Source organism: Erythrolamprus reginae, chromosome 2 (assembly GCF_031021105.1).
Source record: "Erythrolamprus reginae isolate rEryReg1 chromosome 2, rEryReg1.hap1, whole genome shotgun sequence".
In the NCBI taxonomy this organism is placed as follows: domain Eukaryota; kingdom Metazoa; phylum Chordata; class Lepidosauria; order Squamata; family Dipsadidae; genus Erythrolamprus; species Erythrolamprus reginae.
The window spans coordinates 168,935,021-168,962,274 of record NC_091951.1 but is presented as its reverse complement, the minus strand read 5'-3'; the positions used below and the strand labels follow the sequence as shown (position 1 = coordinate 168,962,274).

At 40.1% G+C, this 27,254-nt stretch overlaps 1 protein-coding gene across 1 annotated transcript in view; it reads right to left on the bottom strand.

Moving 5' to 3' along the window:
* Window positions 1-3,649: 3,649 nt before the first annotated feature.
* The window catches only part of NOL11 (nucleolar protein 11), a 32,891-nt gene continuing 9,286 nt past the window's right edge, over window positions 3,650-27,254 (bottom strand). Inside the window, exons 8-18 of the mRNA XM_070740338.1 lie at window positions 26,804-26,880; window positions 19,334-19,457; window positions 18,023-18,105; window positions 11,496-11,561; window positions 10,872-11,056; window positions 10,282-10,407; window positions 9,191-9,418; window positions 7,773-7,851; window positions 6,927-7,019; window positions 4,029-4,136; window positions 3,650-3,807 (exon numbers count right to left, since the gene is read on the bottom strand). Coding sequence (XP_070596439.1) covers window positions 3,694-3,807; window positions 4,029-4,136; window positions 6,927-7,019; window positions 7,773-7,851; window positions 9,191-9,418; window positions 10,282-10,407; window positions 10,872-11,056; window positions 11,496-11,561; window positions 18,023-18,105; window positions 19,334-19,457; window positions 26,804-26,880 — 1,283 coding nt within the window. The 3' untranslated portion in view covers window positions 3,650-3,693. The remainder of the gene's footprint in view (window positions 3,808-4,028; window positions 4,137-6,926; window positions 7,020-7,772; window positions 7,852-9,190; window positions 9,419-10,281; window positions 10,408-10,871; window positions 11,057-11,495; window positions 11,562-18,022; window positions 18,106-19,333; window positions 19,458-26,803; window positions 26,881-27,254) is intronic.

The following is a 27,254-nucleotide window of genomic DNA, read 5'->3' as shown; positions in this document are numbered from 1 at the left end:
CAGCAACCAAGAGCTCCCTGCAGGCTTCCCAGACCCTTTGCTCACACAATTTTTGCAAAAAAAAGGGTGAAAAATAGCACATTTTTCAAAAAAAGGGGGGGTCCTTGCCATCCCCCAGTATCCAGGAGCTCCCTGCAGGCTTCCCAGGCCCTTTGCCCACCCAATTTTTGTGGAAAAACAGGTGAAAATAGGGTTGTTTTTGCCTTCTAATTATCCCATCTAGCATGACTGGAGGAGGAATTCTGGGAGTTGAATTCCACTAGTCTTAAAACTGTCAAGTTTGAAGATCCCTGAATTAGGGGTGCAAGGGTCTTCAAACTTGGCAAGTTTAAGGCTTGGGGACTTCAACTCCAATTCCTGAGCTAGCATGACTAGAGGAGGAATTCTGGGAATTGAAGTCCACAAGTGTTAAAGCTGTCAAGTTTGAAGTTTGTAAAATTATATATGGTAAAAAGTATACATGTTTGAAAAAGTACTCTGCTATACTAGTATTTTATAAAATAATATATTACTACATTTTTGGTTCAGAATACTTTTCCCCTTGTTATCCACCTCTAAATCTAAGTGAAAAATACTGTACTCTGGAAAATATGGTAGGTAGTAGAGATGGAATAGCTGCATGACATAAAGAGGTAAGTGAAGATGGATATAGATGAAATAATATACAGCAATTTGAAATGTGAGTTAGTCTATTGTATTTGAACAATGACATATTGAAGGTATATGAAGTTATATGTTGAATGTGGAAAAAAATAAAAAAAAATTGAAAAAAAACCAAAATGTCATAAGTTTGGGTGGTCAACATTAAAGTTTTGACCCTTTCAATTTGGTTTTGTTGAACATTGTCAAAGACAAAAAGGCTACACACAGAATTGTTGTTGCTATACAAATGGAAAAACTAAGATTTCTAGTCATTTTTGAGTGGTTAAAAAAACCTAGAATCTTTTTCATCATTTCTTCTTGAGAAATGTGCAAGAGCCTTTATTTATTTACATGTACATATCCCATCTATATTGTTTTCATAAATTTCAAGGCAGCAAACATACTAGTACTCCTTCCTCCTATTTTCCCAGCAAAAACCTTGTGTAACAAGTTGGGCTCCGAAGGATTGGTCTAAAGTGACTTAGCTGACTTATGTATCTAAAATTGGAATGGAAGACTCAGTCTCCTGGTTTCTAAGTAGTACCTTAACCATTAGACAAAAGTGGCCCTCAAGTTTTAATTCAAGCAACCCTAGTAGTTCAGCCATTACGAACTTAATGTTGGCACTGATCATTTTCCAAATTGGGACAGTATTTCATTTTTACAAGAGCAGAGTAGAATGTTCATACCATGGGATAGACTTTCTACTAAATCTGCACTTCTATTCTACTAGTTTTTCTCATCATTCCTTTCACCCATTTCCTCCCATGTTGACTGTATGACTGTAACTTGTTGCTTATATCCTAAGATTTTTATTAATATTGCTTCTTCATTGCTTATTTGACCCCATGATAATCTTTAAGTGTTGTACCACATGATTCTTGAGAAATGTATATTTTATTTTATGTATGATGAGAGCATATGCACCAAGACATATTCCTTGTGTGTCCAATCACACTTTGCCAATAAAATTCTATTCTATTTTTCTTATTCCTGGTTACTTACTTTACTTACTGGAGACCCTAATACTGTACTGGAGAAAGGTCTTGCATAGATAAAATAGCACTCCATGCCAGTCCCATCTGCAAATTTATTTATGAACCTTCCTTAATTAGAAGATGACACTTTAAGTTAAGTTTAAGTTAAGGCTTCTAGAACAACACTACTAATAATCACTGGAAGTCAGGCAGCATGTAAATTTAATTAATAATAGGAGATAAATGATTCTGGGTAAATTTCAATGGCTGAAATTTGTTCCGGCTTTATCAAATAGAAAAACTGAAGGAGCTATGAGGGTCATCTAGTTTCCACTGAGTCATTCTGCTAATGGAGATTCTCAGTCAGCCAGGTCATGGTTGTGCTAAAGGTACTTGTTCAAGAGACAAATCAACTTTTTTCTTTGAAGACATTTTACTTTTCATCCAAGCAGCTTCTGAAGAGTTTAATAAGCTTTTTGGATGAGAAGTCAAACATCTTCAACCCCACCCCGAAAATCCAGTTGCCTTTGGAAGAAGCACGGGTGTTTTCTGTTCTGGATTTGGGGTTGGATTTGGACAAATTGTAGTTTTGATGAAATTTGTGAATATGATTGCCCAGATTGAAACCAATTATTTCATTGATTGAATGACTAAATCTGTTCCTTTTGTCTATTGGGGAAAGCAATTATATCTTTTGAACTATTTCTCACATTTTTCTCTGAAACCTAGGGGAGGGTAAACCAGTCTAATGATGAATGCCTGCTAATAGACAAGACTGTTTTGATCTTCGCTATACATTATTCCCCTTTAGACTTTCCCAACTATCAGTTGGAGGTAAAGCATTCCAGTCTCTATCTTAAGAAATTGAACTTGTAAAATTAAGTTATGACTTCTTTTGACTTGCTCTGAGGGTTCTTCTTTTATGTGTCTCTATTTTCAAGATGTAAGGAGATAAATTTAGATAATTAAGTTTGTTACTATGCTTATTCTTTCCAAGTCCAGCTTGGGTGCAAGTGAGTTTATAAAAGCCATCTTTTTTAGATTTTTGTAGAATTTTAAAGACAAGGTTAACTATAGAAATTTGAACTCCTGCCACAAGTTCTTAGTGCATTTCAGGTATAAAGCTAAAAGGTTGTCCTAGAGCAAGCTCAGATGCACACTCCACATTCTTTCTCCTTAAGAAGCTGCATCTTATCCTGGAGTTGCTTGCCAACCCTATGATCCAGGAAAATATGCATCTGATTTATGGAAGTACCAACTGCTCATAAATCCCTTTTTGGTTTGGGATCCAAAGCCCAACACATTCCTGTTGGTCACTATCAATTTAATAAGTTTTCATTATACTGATGTAGAATTGTGAAGTAGGGTTGTTTAAAAGTTTCTCAGAATTATGCCATGGGGAACTAGAAATGTAACTTGTAAAACATCATTCTAGGGACACTATATTTCCCCTATAATAGTGACGGTGAACCTTTTTTTCCCTTGGGTGCCAAGAATGTATGCGCACCCTATTGCGCATGCGTGAGTGCCCATATCCATAATTCAATGCCTGGGGAGAGTGAAAACAGCTTCTCCCGTTTCCTGTAGGCCAGAAATGGCCTGTTTTCCAACTTCTAGTGGGCCCAGTAAGCCTGTTTTTTGTTCTCCCCAGGCTCCAAAGGCTTCCCTGGAGCCAGGAGAGAGTAAAAATGCTCTCCCCCATCCCCCAGAGACACTCTGGAAGCAAAAAACACCCTCCCAGAGCCTCTGTGTGAGCAAAAAAAATCAGCTGGTTGGCACACACATGCATGTTGGAGCTGAGCTAGGGCAACGGCTGTGTGCCAGCAGATATGGCTCCGTATGCCACCTGTGGCACCCGTGCCATAGGCTCGCCATCACTGCCCTATAACATCATTTGGTATATTTTAAGAAAGGCCAAATTAATATATATCTGTAGCATTCAGATAAGATGATTAACATGATTTAACAGGGACAGGATAAATGTTCATCAGAGTGAGAAATGTATTTCTCTGAAATAAAATAAAAGGTTCTTTACAAGAGAGTCATAATAATAATTTAATGAAGTATGCAAATTTCATGTAAGCGATATAACTTCTATGGAATATAAGCCCTTGTCTTCTGGGTTGTTTATTTTCTGTATATGTTTCAGACTTCCTTCAATCTTGTTCAATTGTGAGTAAAAACATACCTAAAAAGTAAAAGTAAAGACTTAATCAACAAATAAACTTGCATTTTAATGTATCATTCTTCAGGAAAACCATGTAATAACTATCTATATAGAATGAGAAAAACAGCAGAGATTCATGTTTTCTGTAGGAAGGTGAAGATAGATCTAGTGTCACTATTGTCTACAATAACTATGATCAATTTCTGCTTGTGATTATGGTATTAACATGGAGGAAAACTTACTTGGGCTCTAACAAACTTGTGTAGTTTTGAAAGCAACCCTCTTGCTTCTGGCAGCATAACAACAACTGTAAAGTGAGCATCTAGTAGGAGGCACAACCAGTCCATAATCTATAAATAAAGGCAAATACACAAACACAATCACCATGAATGAACACTTTAGTATTTAGCCATTAAAATGTAAGCCAGTCCACTATCTATACAGAATTTTGTTGCGTACCTATTTGCAGTTCAGCCTTTTAATTTCAGGGTTGAAACTAAACATTTTGAAGAAGGCAGTATAATTATTTTTATTTGTTTGCAATTGTAATATTCAATCAACAGTGAAGAATTTGCCAAATTAGCTGTTTCTATAATTTTAATCCCAAACAAGAGTTGCAATACAAACTCACTACTAACCACAGCTAATGGATCAGTTCATCGCCACACATTTAACTGGAACATTTTTGCTATGCATTAATTTTTAATAAAGGAGGTACAATTTGGGCTAATAAAAACTAGTTTAAAGGGACATCACATTACAGGATGTTCCCAGCGCATATGATAAACCAAATAAAAACATAGGTGAAGCTCTAATTGCAATCACTAGTCATCAATGTGCTTATATTGTTTACAGCAGCGTTTCCCAACCGGTGTGCCGCGGCACACTAGTGTGCCGCGAGACATGGCCAGGTGTGCCGCCAAGCTCCAGCTGGGCGGGGCGCTGCCAGTACTTCCGTCCTGGGGCTCCCGCTTGCAGCTGTCAACCGGCTCCTGCTCGATGCCGCGGTTTTCGGCGCTCTCCTGCTGGGCCCCAAAGAAGGAAGGCAGGAAGAAGGAGAGCTCCATTCTTCGCACCTTTTTCCCGCCTTCCTTCTTTGGGGCCCAGCAGGAGAGCGCCGAAAACCGCGGCATCGAGCAGGAGCTGGTTGACAGCTGCGAGCGGGAGCCCCACGACGGAAGTACCGGCAGCGCCCCGCCAATGGGAGTGGGGGGGGGGGGCGGCCGCAGGCAGTCGCGGGGAGATGGCGGCGGTGAGAGGGAGCGCTCTCTCTCTCTCTCTCAGCTGACTGCAAGCGGGAGCCCTGACGGTGGCGGTTGGATGTGCTGCTGGACGTCGTACATGCTGGCGCTGTGGGCCTGGCATATACGGTGTCCAGCTGCCGCCATCAGGGCTCCCGCTTGCAGTCAGCTGAGAGAGAGAGAGAGAAAGAGAGACATATAAGAGAGGCAGAGAGAGAGAGAAAGAGAGACATAGCAAGAGAGGCAGAGAAAGAGAGACAGAGCAAGAAAGAGAGGCAGAGAAAGAGAGATAGAGAAAGAGAAAGAGAGACATAGCAAGAGAGGCAGAGAGAGAGAAAAAGAAAGAGAGACATAGCAAGAGAAAAAGAGAGACTTAGCAAGAGAGGCACAGAGAGAGAGAAAGAGAAAGAAAGACATAGCAAGAGAGACAGAGAGAGAGAAAGAGAGAGAGAGAAAGAAAGAGAGATAGCAAGAGAGGCAAAGAGAAAGAAAGAGACATATAGCAAGACAGTGAAAGAGAGAGAGAGAGCAAGAGAGAGAGAAAAAAGCAAGAAAGAGATAGCAAGAGAGACAGAGATAGAGAGAGAGCAAGGGAGAGAGAAAGACAGAGGAAGGGAAGGAGGGAGAGAGAAAGAGAGCAAAAAAGAGGAAGGAAGAAAGAAAGAGGGATGGAGAGAGAGAAAGAAGGGAAGGAAGGAAAAGAGAGAAAGAGGGAGAAATAGAGCGAAAGGGAGGAAGAGAGAGGGTTATTTTGTCCAAACTTTTCTTTAGCCCCCCCCCCCCCTTTCAGTGTTCCCCAGGATTTTGAAAATATGAATAATGTGCCGCGGCTCAAAAAAGGTTGGGAAACACTGGTTTACAGGATGCCACTCATGATCTACAAGCAAGAGTAGATTTTTTGTATTAATGGTTTCTTCACTTTTTCACTTAACAATACAGTGAAACCAAATTTAACCATCCCGTATTAGATTCTTATAATAAATAGGTCAAATCCTAACTTACTTGTCTTGAATTTAGTAATAGGTGGCAAACAGATCCAATTAATCATTTTTTATAAGTGTAATCTATTATTCCAGTGAGAGCTGGAAGAATTATCTCATTTTTCCAGATACACTGAATCTGAGTGCCGTATTTTTCGGTGTATAAGACGTATCTTTTTCCTCCCTAAAAGAGGCTGATAATTTGGGTGCTCTGAATGTAGCTTTCCCCCTCCCCCGCCATAACTAGCTGCTTACTATCTTCCCAGCTCTTACCTTGTAGGCTCTTTCATTGTTTCTCTCTGTGAAGAATATTTTCCAAGCCCTAAGTCTTTGCAGGGTTTGTTTCATTACTCTAAAGTTGCTCTGAGTAAGTTTCTTTCCAGCCCAAACCAGGTGCTAACAATGTTTCCAGCTCTTACCGGCTTGCAAGCTCTTTCATTGTTACTCTCTGCAAAGAAGAATGTTTTCCAAGGCCTAAGTCTTTGCAGGCTTTTTTCCATTGCTTTACTTGCTCAGACTGTTTCTTTCCAGGTGCTAATGATGTTCCCAGCTCTTTCACTGTTACTCTCTCAGAATAAAGGGTCTTTGGATAAAATAATGTGCTGAAGCTGACCAGGCTAAGGATGCTAGCAAGATGAATACCTGGTAAGCAGATTCTTTTCCCTATTTTCCTCCCTCAAAACTAAGATGCATCTTATATTTCATTGCGTCTTATACTACCAAAAATACGGTATATGGCAGATCAATACGTGAAAATGAATGGAGTCCAACTGACAGGTGGTAATTATGCAGCATTGTATACATCGTTAACTTTTTCTACCTTTTAAAAAAAATGGGGTGGTAGGTAGGTAAGTAAGTAAGTAAGTAAGTAAGTAAGTAAGTAAGCAAGCAAGTAAGTAAGTAAATAAATAATCTATACCTGTTGCATGGTCAGATGAAATATTCCAGGGAAATGTGTGGACGTCTCTTTACTACATTGCACATATACATACTGAAGATACTGGAGGAATAACTAAAAAGGAAACAATAAAATTAGATGTCACTGAATACAACTGCATATGCAAGCAACCTTTCAGTCTTTTAAAAAAAGAATGACTTGATTTATTTGGTGGTATAACTGAGACATCCCATACATCAATAAGCAAAATAAATATTTTCCAGACAAAGACCCTACAGCAGAGTTCCGGCTTTGCAGACTGGCCCAGGAGAGTGGCTCAAAGGGGGGGAGGGAGGGGGGAGGATAGTTCCACATGAGCAGCAGGCAAGCATGAGCACCGCTCCATTTGCACACATGAACATACTTGTCTATTGCTCACACAAATGAGGATACATACACACTTGCCCAACTGTGCTCGAGTTCCAAAGAGCTGGTAATGGGCTTGGAGACCCCTGCCTCCATTTTTGGAATACAGTGAAATGAATTTCAGTTGGGGCTCTCCTACCAGATAAAGTCTGATACATACAAAGTAGTCTAGGTGTGAGTTAAATTTCTGTTAATTTTATAATGTTCATGTGATTACACAAATATTATTTGTGCATTATTTATATTGACACTATTGAAATTTAACAGACATTCATAAGTAACAGGCATCCCTTCTGCTAGAAGAGAATAGAGATAATCTTTGGCTTACAATAGTTCATTTAGTGACCGTATCTTAACATTAAACTATCAGACATAAAAGGAACAACTCCAGTGAAGTCATAACCAAATGTAAAATTAATTTGACACAGTTATTGAATTCTGAAGGCACAAACCAATACTTACTATTACTTGCTTTGCAGAGAGGTCTTTCAAATGAGGTAAAATAAATGTTTCACTGTAAGATGAAGAAATAATTGTATTTCTGCATAAGACAGAGATACCCGAGTCAAGGATTCTATTCAGATTTGTTTCTTATTTTACCCCCCTTTAAAAAAAATACTTTTAAAACTATTTTTTTTTTTAAAAATTAAAAGGTAAAGCAGCCTTTGTTCATCAAACAAAGAACTGTGTTATCCGAATTACAGAACGAGAAGAATCAAAACCTGGGCACTTTGCAAATTAAGGCTGCTGGTCCTAGCAACAATTCTACTGAGTCTTTCAATCTGCCAGGAAAAGAAAAAAATGTGTCTAGTACTTTACCTACACAGATTAAAAAGGGTTAACAGTGAGTATGCATGTTGATATTTCTATGCATACATCATGAACACCAACATCATTTTTTCAGTGAAGATTTAGCAGAACCAAATAGCAGTATTGCTACTTCTTGATTCAAGAAAAAAGAAGTCCTTTCTGCACCCAGTTTTAATGTAGAGAGATAAAGTTGGGACTGAGGATCATGAGTTAAAAATAAAAATATATTGAGCAGTGGCTCCTCAAAGAAGGAATGCAATTAAGGAATGCAAAGACTTGTTTAGTCTTTATCTTTGCAATCAGATATTGTAGCAATGCAGCAGAGAACAGTACATGTAGGAATTACTATAAGATTTACTTCTCGCTGTATCCATTTGATTCTAGGGCAATAGTGGGATACCTGTAGCTCCAGGTAATTTCCAAACATCATTCTTGAGTAGTCACATTGCCTAAGGTATGGCTCTGGTGAAATTGTTAATATTCTAGTGTGGCGTGCTAGCAAAAAAAATCTAATCTTGTGGTACTTTGTTGAAAAATAGCCACAAGACAAATGAGTTTAGCAATTAAGACACTTTCAGACTTTTAGTAAATAAATCCCATACACAACTTTGCTTCAGCTGCATACACAGTTTGTAACAATACTGGTAAAATTTGTTATCTAAATATCAAAGTCTACTCTCACATTTTATGTCAATTAAAAACAATCTACATTGATCGGTGTTTCAATATTTTATTCATACTTTTAAAAAATACCTTAATATATTTTTAGTTATAGCTATTCCAACAAATGTTATTTTATGCAGTGGTTTCCTAAATGTATACTTTCATGTAAATTTTGGAGCTAAGACTGAAATAAGTTGCCAGAATCTGTTCATTGCTTTTCGGTGCATTGCTACATTTTGCTTCCAATTAATACATTTTCTTTACATCCCCATTGTATACCACGATCAATTCAGATACCAAAGAGACTATATCTGAGGGTTGTCATTTTCAATTCAATTCTACTGAATAAGAGAAATGATAATATTTTCTTTTAATCATTCATATCAAAAATATATTTCAAAGGATACAATAATGTTGCTTTGTGTGGCCCAACTGGACAAATTTCACTTTGTTCTATTTCTTGGGATTTCTGTATTGTCTGCATATCACAGCTATCTTCCTCTATGAGTTCAAAAGTGCCGCCATTCTGTACAACTTTAGACAGTTCATCCATTTTGTTGTTTTCAACAGTATTAACATGATCTGGTACAAAATCTGAATTTACATTCATTGTTTCAAGGTGGTCATCACCAATGCTACAAAGAAACAAAATGTCTTAAGATACTCAAATTTGTTTAAAGTATTATTTAAAACTAATCCTGAAGTTGAAACCATAATAAATATAAGACAGATTGTTTTAGATAGGGACATAGGGAAAAATTGCTTTTGGCAGGCAAAAATTGATAGGGATAATAGTACATCAAGGAGGATAAAAGCCATTACTGGTTAATTGCTTGAAGATGAATTTTTCCCAATCTAAATCAATTAAAAGAAAAAAGAATCCACAATCTGGATTTTATAAAAAGGGAATTATTTAGGTTTGTGCAGTATTAAGCAGACATAAATAAATAAACTTGTAAAACGAAAAGTTCTCCAAAGAAAGAGATGATTTATAGTAGCTGTCATTTCTTCAGCTTGTCCACATGCAGATCTAAGAATAATGCCATCTTTTCAGAGCCTTTTTATAAACACAAATTAAACTGGGGAAACCCCCACTATTTCAAAACAAACTTGCAAGAACTATTAATAAATTTAAACATAAACAGAAATGCAGTGGTACCTCTACCTAAGAACGCCTCTACTTACGAACTTTTCTAGATAAGAACTGGGTGTTCAAGATTTTTTTGCCTCTTCTCAAGAACCATTTTCCACTTACCAACCCGAGCCTCCGAAACTATAACCGGAAAAGGCAGGGAGAAGCCTCGGTGGGGCCTCTCTAGGAATCTCCTGGGAGGAAACAGGGCCTCCACCCTGTGGTTCCCCCAATCAGGCACATTATTTGCTTTTACATTGATTCCTATGGGAAAAATTGCTTCTTCTTACAAACTTTTCTACTTAAGAACCTGCTCACAGAATGAATTAAGTTCATAAGTAGAGGTACTGTAGTATGTATATTTACCTCAGAAAAATCTTCAGGCAAGTACAAATAACTGCTTCAGGGATATCAGGAAATTGCTGCAGACAGAGTTGCAAGAGATGTATATCTGTTTTCTCCACTGCAATTGCCATCAGTTCTGGACACATGCTGGAAGATAAAATAGTGAATTTCTCAATATATTTAACATTATGATTGGTTGCACAGTCAGCCACATGTTTGGACTGGATTTGGCATTTGTGTCTACCCATTGACTCCCTATTATTACTATTATTTAATCCTGCCCTTGTTAATATATAAAACTCAAGATGACATACATAATACTCCTGGCTTCCTATTTTCCTCACAATACAGTAATAACCCTATGATGTTGGTTGGGCTTGATCCAAGGTTACCCAGCTGATGGCCTAAAACTCAGTCTCCTGGTTTTTAAGCCAGCATCTTAACCATGACACCAAAATAGCACTGTGCTATGTTATGCATTATTTTTTTTCTGTACATATTTCCATACATCTTTTAAAAGTTTCTGGTTTATAGTGTAACCAATTCCCGAGAGCTATTGCTACAAAAATGTGAAGTGGGCTGTTTGCTAGAAAAGATTAAATATTTATTACCTATAAGAGAGGCCTTGTGTTTGAATCAGTTGTACCAAGCATCTGCGAGGATAGAATGAAGATTCTGCTTTACATCTGTTCACAAAAGCAGATACTATATGTCCAATTGATGCTTGAAAGACTGTCATTGGAGTGCTGGACAAAAACGCCAGTACTTTTTCTTCTACAGTATTCTGAGAAGCACCCTAAAAAAAGAAATATTTTACTTACTGGTTCCAACTTAATTATTTTCTTGTTTGCTAATTAAAAGTATTAACTACTGGACTAGTCACCCAACATTGTTATTGTTCAGAGTTTGCTCCATTAATTCTTCATGTAAAGAGAAATATTTTTAGATACTAACATGTATCTTACATTAAGAAATATTTTTTCTTTAGCTTTATTTTTGCAGTTTACAGAACAACTTTTTAAAAAAAGAATCACACTGACCAGATTTGTTAATTACACTTAAAATGCTAATTAATGACAATGATATTCATCTTTACTTTGCCTTGCTGATACTTAGAGGAGAATTGCAAATTAATTATCATTTAAGGTATATATTTCACTACGCGTTTGTACATAGAGAAAATGCTACTCAAGATTGCTATGTCACCGTTTTCAAAAAGGAATACTCCTAATTACCTTAATCATGTTAAGAAGCTGTTCCACTGTCAGAGTCCCTTCTTGAGCATTCTTTCTTGATCTCAACTGCAATATTTGACAAAGAAATTAAGAATCTCTGAAAGAAGTAGATAACATTCCTTCAAAACAAGTAAATCAAGATTATGTCTTCAATGAGATCTCCATTTTAACAGGATCCCCTGATTCATTTATTATGAAGGTACCACCTGGGTAAGAAAGACATTATCTGATGAAAAGGATAATGTGACTCAGGCTGTCAGCATTCCAAGCAATACATCCAAAGAAAACAGAACTCCCAGGCAGATGAGTTCCTCAAAGAACAGTTTATTGGCTACATCATATTGGCACAATTGGTGAAAGCTGCCTCTGAAGTTTCCTATGGCTTTCACCTGATTAAAAGGAAAAGTTTCCCCTTTCTGCCAAGATCACTGGTCACACCATCAAATCCAAGTGTTGGCCAGTCACTTGGTTACTTGCTCCTCCTCTGGCCAGCCACCTGTGAGAATGACTGTCCCTAAGTTACTCAAGTAGTTTTATTCCTAAGGCAGCACTAAAGTTCATACAGGTAGTCCTCGAGTTATGACTATTTGTCAGCAACCTTTCATAGTTATGACAGTGCTTCACGAGGGACTTATGATTGGTCCTCAAAGTTCCTGCTATTGCAGGACCCCCACAGTTATATAACTGCTAACAAGCTCTCATTTAATAGTATAGAATAGAATTCTTTATTGGCCAAGTGTAATTGAACACACAGGGAATTTGTCTTTGGTGCATATGCTCTCGATGTACATAAAAGAAAATATACATTTCTCAAGATTCATGAGGTACAATACTTAATGGTTGTCATTTAAAAATGGCTGCAGTGTCATATTATCATAAAATTGCCATTTGCAATTTTTCCTGCCAGTTTTCCACTAGCCAAGTAATTGGGGAAGCCTACGAGTAGGGTTGTAAGTCAGATAAATTTTTAGTGGGTAAAATCACTACAGACATAATGTGTTAAGAATGCCTATATCAACCCTGAAGTGAGCTTGGCTGGATGGCTTCACAATGGTGGGAGGGAAAGAAATAGATGGTATTTTGTAGTGAAAACAATAAAGTTTTCCTGTGGTAGGGTCATTCTCTCTCAGCTCTAGGGAGATGGCCATAACAAACCACTTCCAAAAATCATGCTACAAAAACAATGTACCTGGATTATAAAATGAGTCAAAATCACAAAAAACCAAATCCATCGCTTCCCTCATAACTTTCTGGTTAGGATTAGAGCAGTAAATGTTGCTTACTGGATTGTTTGGAGGAGGTGAGTTAAAATCTGAAGAAATCTTCAACATTATGTGAATATTATGTATGATTATACTATAATTAATTAATCAATCAACTTCTGCCTACTTAGTTCTGGATGACTGTGATGAACTAAGTAATATTATAAATATTATAGAAATAGAATAACTGTGGCAAAAGAAAGCAGTAGTAATAGGTGCCTTGGGTGCAAACCCAAAAGAACACCATTGGCATTGGCAAATTCACCATCCGTCAATCGCCACAGGTAGCTTTACTCAGAAGAATTTACATCCTACAGCCACATCTACTTATCCCAGATCCTTGGGAAAGACTCACTAGGGAGACAAAACATGCCAAATTTAATCTGACAATCTGTTTGACTGTGTGACGAATCTTATTAAAATTATATTATATTATGAATTTTATGTGAATATCTCAACACAGTTAATACATTTTATGTTTTGAAAAAAGAAATGGTGTTCTGAGAATCAAGCCTAGAAAGCCTGGGTTGCCAGCCACATTAGAGACTAGTGTGAGTTGATTGCAATTGCATGAGAGGTGCATTTAGAGAGAACAGCTTTTCCACTTGTTCAAAGATGCTCCAGCTATTTCTTTCTACTGATGGGAGCCCCCTAGTGATCACATTGAGAACTGCCACGTGCTAATCAACTTCAAAATGACAATTTTTACTGGCATTAAAGAAGGAGAAAATAAACTTCCATCAAAGTCTATGACAGACTTTTCCTAAAACATGTGCTGGGAACACTTCTAAAGTTGGGTGGTTTTAATACTTCTTTAAAAACAAACATGCTGACTGCATGAATTTTTCTTTGCAGCTTCTGAAACAGCCCCCCCCCCCACTATCAGAATCATAGGATGAATAAAGGACGTTGAAAAAAAGGCAAGAAAAGTCTTAAGATATACAGTGGTACCTCAAGATACGAACCCCTCGTCTTACGAACAACTCGTGATACGAACCCGGGGTTCAGAAAAATTTTGCCTCTTCTTACGAACTTTTTTCGAGTTACGAACCGGCGTTCGGAGACTGCTGGGAAGCCGCGCGGCTGTTTTAAAAGGTGACAGCCGGGCGGCGGGGCTTCCCAGAAGCCTCCTGAACGCCGGTTCGTAACAAAGTTCGTAAGAAGAGGCAAAATTTTGCTGAACCCCGGGTTCGGTTCGGGAGGTTGCTGGCAAGCCCCCCAGGCCGGCTGCGACCTTTAAAAACACCCGCGCCGCTTCCCAGCTGTCTCCTGAAGCCGAACGCTAAAGCCGAACTTCCGCGTTCGGCTTCGGGAGACAGCTGCGAAGCGGCGCGGGTGTTTTAAAAGGTCGCAGCCGGCCTGGGGGGCTTGCCAGCACCCCCCCGAACCCCGAACCCGGGTTCGGGGGGGTGCTGGCAAGCCCCCCAGGCCGGCTGTGACCTTTTAAAACACCCGCGGCGCTTCCCAGCAGTCGCCGAAAGCCGGTTTTTTGCGGGGGGGTTTTTGGTTGCACGGATTAATTGACTTTACATTGTTTCCTATGGGAAACAATGTTTCGTCTTACGAACCTTTCATCTTACGAACCTCCTCCTTGCACCAATTAAGTTCGTATCATGAGGTATTACTCTACTTAGATGGCCCAAATGCCTTATCATATAACAACAATAATAAAACAATGTGTTGGCGTATCTCCAAGAAATGTAATTGGGTTGTAAGAAAGAATTGGCGGGACCTTAGAATTCAAACAGATTGACACCTGCTGCGTAACACCTAAGAGTTAACAAATGTCGGTAAGAAAGACAAAAAAGTCTAGATAGTGAGCAGAAGAGAAAAAACTGGAGAGACTCACAAAAGATTTGCAAACAGAAGTACAGTGATCCCTCGAGTTTCGCGTCCTCGAGCATCGCGAAAGGGCTATATCGCGAGTTTTCAACCCGGAAGTAAACTCCACCATCTGCGCATGCGCAGATGGTGTTTTTACTTCCGCACCGCTACTTCGCTAAAAATCGATCATTGCGTGGGGTCCTGGAACGGAACCCTCGCGATGATCGAGGGATCACTGTATAACGATTACGGCAAAACAAAATGAAGATAATACTTATACAGTGGTACCTCGAGATACGAGTTTAATTCGTTCCGGACCTGGGCTCTTAAGTCGAGCAGCTCTTATCTCAAACGACTTTTCCCCATAGGAATTAATGTAAATAATTTTAATTGGTTCCAGCCCTCAAAAAACTCACAAAGTTAGTCTAAATTATGCAGAAAGACATGTTTTTAATGAAGAAATGTACATGTACATATAAATGAATAATGAAGTTTCTTTCACTTAACTTGTAAACTTTCTTAAACTTTTAAATTTACATATGTTCAACTTCTCTGCCACCCAATCCTGTAGGACACCAGGGACCGTCTTTAAGCGATCAAGAGAGGAATGGGTGAATGAATGGACGGAGGGTGGGAAGGAAGGAAGGAAAGAGGGAAGGGACAGGAGCAGAGGAAGGAAGCAAGGAAACTTATGAAAGGGGAGAGTAAGAGAGGAATGAGTGAAGGGAGGGAGGGAGGGAAGAAGGTGGGAAGGAGAAAGAAAAGAAGAAATAGAGGAAGGGAAGGTAAAAGAGAGAAAGAAAAAGAGCAAGAAAGAAAGAAAGAAAGAAAGAAAGAAAGAAAGAAAGAAAGGGGGAAGGGACAGGAACAGAGGAAGGAAGCAAGGAAACTTATGAAAGGGGAGAGTAAGAGAGGAATGAGTGAAGGGAGGGAGGGAGGGAGGGAGGGAAGAAGGTGGGAAGGAGAAAGAAAAGAAGAAATAGAGGAAGGGAAGGTAAAAGAGAGAAAGAAAAAGAGCAAGAAAGAAAGCTGCAAGCACCCCCCCGAGCCCCCCAGGCCGGCTGCAACCTTTTAAAACACGCGCGCCGCTTCGCAGCTGTCTCCTGAAGCCGAACGCGGAAGTTAGCGTTTGGCTTCAGGAGACAGCTCCTTGGCGCTTGTATCTCGAATTTGGGCTTGTAAGTAGAACAAAAATATCTCTCCCCTCCCAGCTCTTATCTCGAGTTGCTCTTAAGTAGAGCAGCTCTTATGTCGGGGTTCCACTGTAGTCGGTTTGCCTTGGGTGCAATCCCAAACATTTGGAGCACCACTTACACAAGATCGGCAAAATCACCATCAGTAAATTGGAAAAGGTAGTTTACTTAGAATGGCTTACATCAATGCAATGAAACTTTTAACATCAACCCAACAACATCTGCCCATTCCAGATCCTTAGGGAGGACTCAAAAGGTGAATACAAGTACAGTGGAACCTTGGTTAGTGAACGCCTGGGTTAGTGAGCAATTCAGTTAGTGACCAAAAATGTTCCTAAAAATTTGTACCAGTTAGTGAACAAAATTTTGGATTGTGAAGAGCTGACATCACCCCCACGTGTCCCTGCATCTCAAACCAAGCATCAATCGCGCTCGAGACACAGTTACATTCGATCAGTCGTTATCTTTATTGAACTGCTTCTTCGGAGGGTGAGGAGGAAGGGAAGGAAGAATTCCCAAGTTCAGTGATTGAAGAAATGAGGGAATTGCAATTGTTTGTAGAAAAGTCTTTCCGTAACAGTGCTGTAGGCAACAGGAGACTAAACATGTTTAATGATAATGTGATGTCGTATTACCATAAAGTGTTACAAAAAAGGCAGAAGCAACAGACACTGGACAAATTTTTTCCTTCAATCTCAAAGCGACAGAGAAGGGAAGTCACCCTCAAATTCACAATGCCAGTTGTTCTCAGTAATTCCACCCCACGCCATCACATTGCAGTCAAAAATGTAAGTTTTCTTATGTTTAGTTAAACGTTTTGTTATGTTTAAGTGTTTTCTTTAATGTTATTGTTTATTTAACTATGTATGTATTATAACTGTTTCATTTAAAAAACAGACCTATATAACCTGTAATACTTACATATTAGCCAGTCAATAGGGGCTGGGAACCAATTCTTTCTATTTCCTTTATTTCTTATGGGGAAAATTATTTTGGATAGTGAACATTTCGGATTGGAACCAGCTTTCTGGAAAGGATTGTGTTCACTGAACAAGGTTCCACTGTACCAGCTTCAATCTAAACAGCTAGCTGATTATGCAACCAACCATAACAATGTCACATGTTTCTTAGTTTACCTGGTAGTTGTTACATGCCTCCCTTACAAGAATACAAACACACATATAACACACACTGATGCTCTAGGTTGGAAATAAATAGCCTCAGAAACAATGCTATTAGATAGAATTCACTGGTTAATTCCATTCCATTTTCTGCTGTATACATTTTCAAAATGTTGAAATAAATGTTAACATAAAGGCAAATGTTATATAGATGCATACATTTTGAATCTTTTAAATGCTAGTATACTCCACATATGCAAGGTAAGATCAAGGACGCATTCCTGGAGAAAGAAGTTGCATTCGGGTAAAAGAAAAAGAGTGCTCTGCTCTCATCAGTTTTGTATCTCAGAGTACTACAGGGGAGAAAAATCAACTGAAGATTTTTCTTTTATTCCAATTTTCAAACTAATTCTCCATAATCACCATCCCAAAACATAGCCATGCCTGAATGCTCATCTTCCTTGATATTGATAAAAACACAGAGATGGAAATATGCTAGCTCACATTAATTCCATTAACATTTATTCTTTCCCGTCCATCCACAAGTGACATACTGGTCCTTTGGGTAAAACACAATCACATCATCCACCACTGTTCACACATCTGGATAATTAACAAAAACAGTTGACAATTATTTGGGGTTAAGTGGATAGCTATTAATTGTGAATTCCACTATGCAGTATCAATCACAATCCAGTGATCAATAAAATAGTATTAGGGTAGTAGTATAAAAAATTTTGGCCTGAAAATATAGAGGCAATGAGTATGTACATTATACCAAGAAATTAATGATTGGGCTTAGCATGCATGGAAATCAATTAAGATTTGACTGGTCACAATTTTTCACATTAAATTTAGGGAGAATAGATGATTAATATTGTTTCAACTCATTTGACCTTTCAGAAGCCAAAATGGTTGAAGAAAAGCAATTTCACATTGCCAAATTACTTTTGTATTAATTCAACTATTCAATTTAGGGGCCACACAACTTCATGGGACCCTTGCTATTATTCAGCACAATCAGAATATTAATAATCTATACTGTGCTGAATATGTATTATATAATAGAAATTGTATTATACACATAGGAAAGGAAATTAAAAAGAATCACATCAAAATAAACATACCGGCCTCTTAGATTTATTAGGTTCAGCGCAGATCGTGCCATCTTCCTGAAGCCTACTCCAATCAACAGGCATAGAGTTCACTTCTGGAAAAGTATAATTTTATTTTAAAGGAGGCAAAATATTTTGCGCCCCCCCCCCCCCTCTCAAGTTCTTGGAAATTTGTTCATCCTCTGACTCAAAAATGTACAGGAAAATTTACATTTTGATAATATGTTACAAAAGGTTTTTATTTAGGATCCTGTAATGACAAAATTTCTGACATCCAGTTCTAAAAAGCCCGCATTTTGTCATTCAGAAAATATCCAATTACATATTCTTTCACTTTATAGAATGTTATTGAAGCTATAGAAGATTGCCTGATTATTTAACTGGATTCTTTCCCCTGATTTCTTAGTAGAAATAATACCAAAGTTAAAAGAGATATATAAACAGCAAGAAATAGACCTTGGTCCCAATACTAAAAACTAAACATGCAATTTTCTTCAGGCTTCGGTGTGTCTTTAAAAAAAAAAGATGTACTTTTAAAAAGATGCTGCACTCCCACATATTCTGGAATACCTCTTGTGAAAAATTTCTAAAGCTTGCCCAGTCCTTTTTTTTTTTAATGTTGGTCTCCCACAGCTTCAAAGTCCTGCATGAACTTCCTCATATTTGCCTGTTCTCTTCTTCCACAGTGCAAATTTCTCCTCCCCTTTAAGTTGTAAGCTGGTCAGTAGCTTATCATTTAAAGAGCCATAAACACAGACGAACTTCAATCATTAAGAAACTGTTTTACTGGGGCATTTTAAAATCAATGCAGAACTTTCAATTAATTGACTAATAAATATTGCAGTTGGTTATACTTAAGAAATAAGGAGGAAGAGAAACAATTGACATCTGCTTTATTAATTGCATTCTTAGAACTACAGCTATTGTCCTTTTTATCAGGGTGAAGTCAGGGAGACTAAATGGAGCTGAGGGTTTACGGACCAGATGTCTTTCTTAATGCCTATGCGGCATTCACAGCAGATATTTTTTCATTGTACTCTGATGAAGGAACATTTGTTGCTATCTAGGACTGAACTTTCAACCTTCCAAGTGGGATGGTAGGGTAAGCGTCTTCACCTCTAGGTCAGCACACTACTCAACTATGCATTCTACTAATAAACAAAGCATAATATAAGCTCTTTTGGTTTTAACATGTAATTTTCCAAAAGCACTTAAATATATTTAATACAGAATAATACTGATTCTGCAAACTGCTCAGAGGATGCTGTATATAAGTGCTACTTCTATTGCTATATTTGAAAAACATTGCAGTCAAGTTCCTACCAGAAATATATGTATCCTTGCTTTTTCCAACTGCAGCAGCCAAAGAGGATGTTTCGCACTTGTATAGGATTACTTCTAATTCTCTGCCGTGTATTAAGAAAAGCTTATCATTGCAGGCCCAACACTGAAATAAACAAATGCACACAGTTTTATATGCAGTGGTACCTCTATTTAAGAACGCCTCTAAAGAACTTTTCTAGATAAGAACCAGGTGTTCAAGATTTTTTTGCCTCTACTTAAGAACTATTTTCTACTTAAGAACCCCAGCCCAGAAAAATTTCCCAGGAAATTTGAGAGCAGCACAAAGGCTCGGCCAGTTTCCTGCCATTCCTCTTTTAATCCTGGCCATCTTGGGCTTTTCTGGGCTGCCAGAGGAGCCTTTCGGTGGTGCTTAAGGAGACTTTGGCAGTCCATAGCAAACGGAGCGTTTTCCTTTCTCTGGACGCTTGGAGAGGGAATAAACCACTTCGCTGTGGCGAGTTCCTCACGCTGCCTCCCATATACCTGGCGCGAGGTTGCCTCCTGGAGTATCTGGGTGCGGAAGATCAACTCAGCTTCAACCAAACCGAAGAGTCACCACAGTGAAGGAAAGGCGCCGGCTACAAAGTGAACGAGCGAGAGGAGAGGGGAGCCCTTCAGCATGGGAAGGAAGAGGAAGAAGGTAGCAGCAGCAGTCACCTTTCGGTCAAAGGAGCAGGAGGTCCCCCCCTCTCGCCTGCCTGGGTTTCTCTCTCTGGCGCAGTGTATGGGAGGCAGCCTCCCACCGGGTGTATGGGAGGTGCGTGCTCCTCCTTGTCGCTTCAGAGTCCCTCTTTTTTTAATTTTAAAGCCTTAAAGTTTTGGATTTTTTTGATTCCCCTCAGCTCATGTTCTTCCTTCAGCAGCAACTGTCCTCCTCCTCTTCTTCCTCCTCCTCCTTCCCCCACCCAAATTCCGAGCTTTTATTTCTTTCCTAATGGCTTTGCACACATTATTTGCTTTTACATTGATTCCTATGGGAAAAATTGCTTCTATTTAATAACGTGTCTACTTAAGAACCTGGTCACAGAACGAATTAAGTTTTTAAGTAGAGGTACCACTGTATTAGGTTAGAATATATTAGGAAGAAATAGTTAGTGCACTTCCAACTTTTATCTTTTTTATTATAATTCAAATGGTACCTTTGGGTTGGAAAGAGTAATTAATGATTAATTTTTCAGAAGAAATTCAGTAACAAAATGCTACCTTCTTTATATTTTATACATTAGAAAAGGAAACCCATCTAGACCTGGTGTTTTGCCACTTGCCAATTTTAACTTTATTTGTTTAATCTCTACTGTGGATAGAGGACCAAATAAAAGTGTTTTTGTATATCATCTAAATGTGTTAAATTAATTTTATTTTAAAAGGGTTCTATTCAAAAAGGATTTACATTGGAGCTGTATATTGTTTGTTTAGTGTATGGCATCATACATGAATAGAGCTATATTAGCCAGGAGAGAGGGAATGCTATCTTCATTACCTGGTCTCTTATTACCCTAAAAGAAGTATCTTACTGTATTGAAACTGGGATTTAAGGCTTCAATTGTCACCTGTACTAATGACAGGATCCTGGATAAACAGTATCAATAAAAGTCTTAGGAGGGAGATGCCCATTATCAAAAGTGCATGTCTTCTCCCCACCCTTCACTGGACCCAAAGTGTAGCTTTTTTTTGACATATTATCTTATACATTTTTTAAAAAAAATAAAGAAAAAACGGCTTATGGCTCTGTCTTCTATATATTTTGTAGCTGTATCCATTGCATTGCTGAATGTTCAAATTATGAAGGAAATAAATCCAAAATGCCTTGCCTTCAAAATAATGTAATTTGAAAATAGAGCTATCAATTTTCCTTGTTTCCAAGGTTTAGATTTGCTCCTTTAATTTTTTTAGTATTGAACAAAAATATGTTCCTTTTTGAGGCCAGATTTTATTTTTCCAGCAATTTGTATATGTCAGCCATGGTACATTCCAGCCTTTGCTGAGTAATTTAATTCATTCATGTCTTTAATTTATTCATGGGGTGTGGGCGGACCATTTTTGGATATGCAATTTACATTTTTCTTGCTGTAATTATTTCCAACATGAAAACTATTTAGGTGAGAAGCTGATGGTGATATTTACTATTTTCCTCATAGAGTTGTATACTTTTTATCAAGTTGTATACTTTTTATCAAGCTTTGTCTTATAATGTGTCCTTTTAGGTTTTCATCCTGTTTTGTGATGGAAAACTGCCAGGAAGACTGGATGGAGGAGTCAAGCAGAGACCCAGCTTGTAATCTTTGCACAGTTTGATCTCCCATAAGATCCATGAAGCCCTTTCTGGTCCTTCCCAGAGGAGATTCTTGTAATTTAGATAGAGAACAATAAAATTGTTTATTATGGTTATTTATGGGTGGCCCTGGTTGCTTGTACCCTTACTGTTCCTGTACCAGAAACATCTATGGAACCCATTATTTAAGCCAGCTCCTGTCAATATTGGTGTTCTACTCTTCTGGGATTTTATTCCACAAAACCTTTTGGCTATTATTATGTAGTAGCTGTTCTTAGCACTTTCCAAAATATCTGTAGACACTAATAAAGTAGGCTTCATTATAATCTATCCACAGTTACTTAATTTTGGAATATAATACATTCATCATTGTAGATTTCTGATAAACTCTGATTACTTGACTTAAAAACATTCATCTTGTCTTCATAGTGCCTCATTTTATGGTCAACAATCATAAAGCTGCCATTTTTTGAAAAAAAGATTGCCCACATTCTGGGGGGAAACTTTTTATTTCTAATTACAGTATATAGCAAATTAGAATTAAATAAATTGGATTTTGACATTCAAATTAAAGCCCAAAATTATTGGGGAAAATAAGTAAAATAGACTTTTTGTTAATTGAATTTATGTGGCTAAAGTGAGAAATTTGTAAAGAGTTTTGCCCCATTTTACGACTTTTCTCACATTTAAGTGAATAACTGCAATTCTTAAATTAGTAACACAGTGTTTACGTGAATCTGACTTCCCCATTGACTTTGTCAGAAGTTTGTAAAAGGGGATCACATGAAACTGCAACCGTCATAAATGTGAGTTGTCAAGCATCTGAATGTAAATTAGGTGACCATGCAGATGCTGCAACAGTCAGAAATGTAAAAAATATTTCAACTGACTTCTAGAACGAAATTCCACTAGCCAAATTTCTGTATAAATTTTGATCGAGTCTCACCTGTTATTTATATAATATATACTAGGGAGATAATACAGTGATCCCCCGGTTATTGCGTCCCCGACCATTGCGAACAGGGTAATTCGCGATTTTTCAACCCGGAAGTAAACTCCACCATCTGCGCATGCGTGCCCTTCCACGCATGCGTAGATGGTGGAGTTTCCCCGCCGGGCAGAGGCTTCCCTGGGTCTTCCCCCTCTTTCTCTATGTTGCTTCTTCCTCTCTCACACTCTCTTCCTCCCTCTCTCATCTCTTTCTTTCCTTCTCTCTCTTTCTCTATCTCTCCCCCTCTTGCTCTCGAGCGGCCGCCTAGCAGCTGATCTGCTCGGCAGCGCAGCAGCAGCGAGGAGCCGAAGATCTTCGGCTCCTCGCTGGTGCTGCGCTGCCGAGCAGATCAGCTGCTAGGCGGACGAAGGAACCTTCCCTGGGTCTTCCCCGCCCGGATCTTCGGCTCCTCGCTGCAGCCGCGCGCCCCTCGCCTTCGCCTCACCTGGCGGGCGAAGGAGGGCGCAGCTCCGGCCGCTCGCCTCGGAGCCGGTCTGCCTCACTGCCTCCAGTCCGCGGCAATTCCCCTCAGCACGCTGCCGGATCCAGCGGGGGAGGGGGGGAAGCGAAGGCGCGGCGATGGGCAAGGGCTGCCAGTGAGCCTTCTCCGTCCCTTTCCTGCTGCACCGGTCTGGGGCCAAGTGGGCGGGGGGCGGCCGGGACCTCGCCTGTCTCCGCCGCCCGCATCGCCCCTCCGGCGGGCCGGCCTCCCCCGCCCGCCTCTGCTGCAGCCGCCACCGCCTCCCCGACTGGCACAAAAGGGCCCCGCCCGCCCCGCCCCGAAGCTTACCTTGCGGCGGGATTCCCTCCCCCCGCAGCCAAAACTAAAAGCCTGTCTCTTTTTTTTCTTGCGGCGAGCCCAAGCCGTTTCTCTCTCGACCGCAGCCGAGCTTCCCTCGGCCCCCTTTGGCCCCGTCGCCTCCTCCCCGCCTGCCTTTCCTCGCCAAGCGCACGAAAAAAAAGAGAGAAGGCTTCTACCAGAAGCCGGGTTGGGGGTTCCCATGTCGGCGGGGATGTTTTAAAACACCCGCGCGACTTTCCAATGAGTCCCGAAGACAAACGCGTTGTCTTCGGGACTCATTGGAAAGTCGCGCGGGTGTTTTAAAACATCCCCGCCGACATGAGGGGCTCGCTAGCACACCCCCAAACCCGGGTTGGGGGTTCGGGGGTGTGCTAGGGAGCCTCCCATGTCGGCGGGGATGTTTTAAAACACCCGCGCGACTTTCCAATGAGTCCCGAAGACAAACGCGTTGTCTTCGGGACTCATTGGAAAGTGGCGCGGGTGTTTTAAAACATCCCCGCCGACATGGGAGGCTCGCTAGCACACCCCCAAACCCGGGTTGGGGGTTCGGGGGTGTGCTAGGGAGCCTCCCATGTCGGCGGGGATGTTTTAAAACACCCGCGCGACTTTCCAATGAGTCCCGAAGACAAACGCGTTGTCTTCGGGACTCATTGGAAAGTGGCGCGGGTGTTTTAAAACATCCCCGCCGACATGGGAGGCTCGCTAGCACACCCCCAAACCCGGGTTGGGGGTTCGGGGGTGTGCTAGGGAGCCTCCCATGTCGGCGGGGATGTTTTAAAACACCCGCGCGACTTTCCAATGAGTCCCGAAGACAAACGCGTTGTCTTCGGGACTCATTGGAAAGTGGCGCGGGTGTTTTAAAACATCCCCGCCGACATGGGAGGCTCGCTAGCACACCCCCAAACCCGGGTTGGGGGTTCGGGGGTGTGCTAGGGAGCCTCCCATGTCGGCGGGGATGTTTTAAAACACCCGCGCGACTTTCCAATGAGTCCCGAAGACAAACGCGTTGTCTTCGGGACTCATTGGAAAGTGGCGCGGGTGTTTTAAAACATCCCCGCCGACATGGGAGGCTCGCTAGCACACCCCCAAACCCGGGTTGGGGGTTCGGGGGTGTGCTAGGGAGCCTCCCATGTCGGCGGGGATGTTTTAAAACACCCGCGCGACTTTCCAATGAGTCCCGAAGACAAACGCGTTGTCTTCGGGACACATTGGAAAGTGGCGCGGGTGTTTTAAAACATCCCCGCCGACATGGGAGGCTCGCTAGCACACCCCCAAACCCAGGTTGGGGGTTCGGGGGTGTGCTAGGGAGCCCCCCATGTCGGCGGGGATGTTTTAAAACACCCGCGCCACTTTCCAATGAGTCCCGAAGACAAACGCGTTGTCTTCGGGACTCATTGGAAAGTGGCGCGGGTGTTTTAAAACATCCCCGCCGACATGGGAGGCTCGCTAGCACACCCCCAAACCCGGGTTGGGGGTTCGGGGGTGTGCTAGCGAGCCTCCCATGTCGGCGGGGATGTTTTAAAACACCCGCGCGACTTTCCAATGAGTCCCGAAGACAACGCGTTTGTCTTCGGGACTCATTGGAAAGTGGCGCGGGTGTTTTAAAACATCCCCGCCGACATGGGAGGCTCGCTAGCACACCCCCGAACCCCCAACCCGGGTTAGGGGGGTGCTAGCGAGCCCCCCATCTCGGCGGGGACGTTTTAAAACACCCGCGCCGCCCCCAATCTTCGGCTCCTCGCTAGCGCTGCGGAAGTAAAAACACCATCTGCACATGCGCAGAAGGTGTTTTTACTTCCGCAGCGCTACTTCGCGAAAACCCGCTCGTTGCGGGGGGTCCTGGAACGGAACCCTCGCAAAGAGCGGGGGATCACTGTATTATACTTTTATTACAAAACTTTCCTTTAATTAAAATATGTCCTGCCTATCTTCTTGAATATTTTTGTACTATAAAATCTGTATTGGTTTTAAATAAAATGGCTACCCCTTTTGACTTGCTAAGGCCTCCCACTAAAAATCTGTTCAAAATTTTACCTAAGGTGTATGATTCCTGTAAAAAGACAGCTGATTGAGTTCCCTTCTCCATCTTAACCCCCAACACATATAGATCATATGTGAATAATTTAACAGATCTAATTTAAGAGCATTATGCTGGACAAAACCCAGCTCCTTGCTTTTCTGTTCACATTATCCTTATATTAATTTTATTTTTAACTATTTTTTAATGTTTTCCTCCCCCACCCATGTCTTTCATCAATGCCAAGTGTCTTAGCCATCCTTGACTCATCCACATAAGGCTTAATTCTTCATCTGTTCAGGGAATTACCCTTCATAGTCATCCTTTTATTGTTCATTTTGCCAATTAGTTGGATATTAGTCAAAGAAAACCAGCAAAAATAATCTGAAAAGCTGAGCTGGGAGAAGAGTAATTGGTTCAGCACTCCACCTTCTCTGATGCTTGGTCTAACTCGTCAAATTTGACTTTAGAAAATAATGAAAATCACTACTTTGTTTCATTACATAACAGCTATATTCACAAGTGATACACAACCTTTATCAAGCTGCATTTGATTTTGAACAGAATGCTGATAATAGCACTCTCTAAAAAAAGATGAAGCCAGAGCAAAGTGAAAACTGATTTATTTTCAATTGTTACTGAATTATATATATTTATTTGTCCCCATGTATTAAGCTGTTTTCCTCATCAATCAAATTAAAAAGTGTATTTTGCTAAAGCATTTGAAAGGTCACAGCTATCATTTTGTGACTCACCTGGTACACTGAAGTTTCTGACAGTACAACCCTTGGCAAAACTAATGTATAATGCATCCCCCTCTCTCTTCTGGGTAACTAGATGTTTTTGGAAGCATTGTTTGGATTAACACATCTTGAGTTTTTTATATAAAACATCTTATTTAGTGCAGCGAATGGATACAATTTTTTTTCTAAGTGAGCCAAACATGTTTTATAAACCAATGCATTCGAAATCAAAACTTAATAACAATTCTGAGAATGGTAGGATGCAGAAATAAGTGTTTCCAAATATATGGATGTAAACTGTTTCAATTCTTTCCTGCAAGTTGCTGCTATAGGGCATTGCATGCCAAAACAACCTGTGAGAGCTTTTGCGCTAGAGACAATTTCTTTCTGTGCCTAACCATATTTAACCAAACAAAGTATGTTATGCTGTTCTATTCTCTATTAGCAAAATAAGAAAAGAGTGTACCTAGGCTTGAGATTCACTTATGCTAATGGCTAATTCATCAACAAAAGGGAAAAAAAATTAAAACATTGACTGAAACCATTTCTTCTTAGATAAATGGATATCTATTATGACAGAATTGCTACAGATAAGTTAAAAACAAGTAACTGGTCTCATCTTACTTGTCCTGTTGTTCCTTGTGGCAAATCTTTTGATGCTTCCAGAGTTTGAAACTTAGTATTCCATATTGAAAAGCAGTCTACCAAGAGGAAAGACAAAATTTACCAAACTGTGTGCGATTTATATATGCATAGTTCTCATTTAAAAAATGACACTTGGAAACTAATTAAAAGTATTCTGGCAATAAATGGTGTGCCCAAAATGATTAACAAATCAGATCATTGTTGTTGAATGCTATTAATAATCAAGTATTTCAATAGGGTAGATGCAGGCAATCAATTTCCTAAGAGGCCACATGAGAAACTGGTATAGATAGCTGATGCACTGCCCCCCTCCCCCACACAAGATGCTGCATTACCAACCTTGCTGCTGCTGACACTAGACCCCCTTGGTGTGGGCTAGACTCAGACTGCCCAAGGGCCAGATGTGGGCTGTAAAATGCTCAGATCTACA